The 1,115-nt window shown below is 35.9% G+C and overlaps 1 protein-coding gene across 1 annotated transcript in view; it reads left to right on the top strand.

Moving 5' to 3' along the window:
* LOC119590840 (phosphoinositide 3-kinase regulatory subunit 4-like) overlaps positions 1 to 1,115 on the top strand; it is a gene marked incomplete in the record, with an annotated part of 15,627 nt that overhangs the window by 4,712 nt on the left and 9,800 nt on the right. The window contains 3 exon segments of the mRNA XM_037939598.1: positions 1 to 155; positions 440 to 545; positions 893 to 1,033. Of these exon segments, the coding sequence (XP_037795526.1) occupies positions 1 to 155; positions 440 to 545; positions 893 to 1,033 (402 nt within the window).

Below are 1,115 nucleotides of genomic sequence, written 5' to 3'. Positions count from 1 at the left end.
AGTATGAGTGATATCCTGATAGCATTAGGAGCTGAAGATGAGAATGATAAGGAAGTGGACAAAGAAGACGATTCGGAGAAGAAAGACAAAGAGAAACCTGAAAGGAAGTGTGAAGCTCTCATCATCATAGCGTCACTGATCACCTCGTCAATTCGGTAAGGACTTTTCCGCGCATTATGACACGCTGGCGGTAGGGGACCTGATTAGAAAAAGGATATTTCGATGATATATTGCGTTTTTTGTTATTTGAAATTTGTAGGTTCAAAAGGGTTGTGTTGCTTTTTTTTTGAGATTTAATATCAGCTTTTATACAAATCGGAGATTCATATGTAGATCAGCCAGATATGTTTTTAGGCTGCGACAGAAATTATGGAAAGATTGATGATGAATTGTTTTAATGTCTGCACTGAATGTTGATTATTTTTCTTTGTTTTTTCAGGGCCCTTCATTTTATATCTTCCAAGTTAGATGCCCTAGAGTTACTCGGAAAAGTGTCCCATTACGTTCCTGACGAAATCATTTTAGATCGTATTTTGCCATACACTGTAAGTAGCATAGAAATTAGGTTATTCTCTAAGTGTTAACTGTTGTTTTTATATTGGATTTATATGTGGCTGATATTTGTTTATTTATAGATATTCCTTGGTATAGATTCATTAATTAGGCCTCATCTGTAATATTTTATATCATAGTATCAGTTTCAGATTCTCTTGGGTTTCAAATGAATTCATAAATTTCGTCTGTTTATTTTCCTAGATTCAATGCCATTGATACCGTAGGATCCAGTTTCAATCTCGGTTTCAGGAATCTTGTTGATTCTTTTTCTATTTTTCATAGATTCACTTTCACAAACATCATAAAATCACTTTATTTATGGGATTTATCCTTCCAGTTCCACCTTCTCCATGATAATGAGCCTAGAGTGCGGGTTTTTGCTCTCCACACCGTCACGCACTGCCTCACTCTCGTCTCATCGATCCCCAGATCAGATGTCAACATATTCCCCGAATACATCTTGCCAAACCTAGCTGATGTAAGTGCTTTAAGAAGGGACACACTATCTCTCTTTTTATGTAACATCTTCTTGTTTTTTGCTCTCTTGAGTTTGTTTGTTT

The sequence above is a fragment of the Penaeus monodon genome, chromosome 27 (assembly GCF_015228065.2).
Source record: "Penaeus monodon isolate SGIC_2016 chromosome 27, NSTDA_Pmon_1, whole genome shotgun sequence".
NCBI lineage: Eukaryota > Metazoa > Arthropoda > Malacostraca > Decapoda > Penaeidae > Penaeus > Penaeus monodon.
The sequence above is the reverse complement of the archived record's forward strand: the minus strand, read 5'-3'. Positions and strand labels throughout refer to the sequence as shown.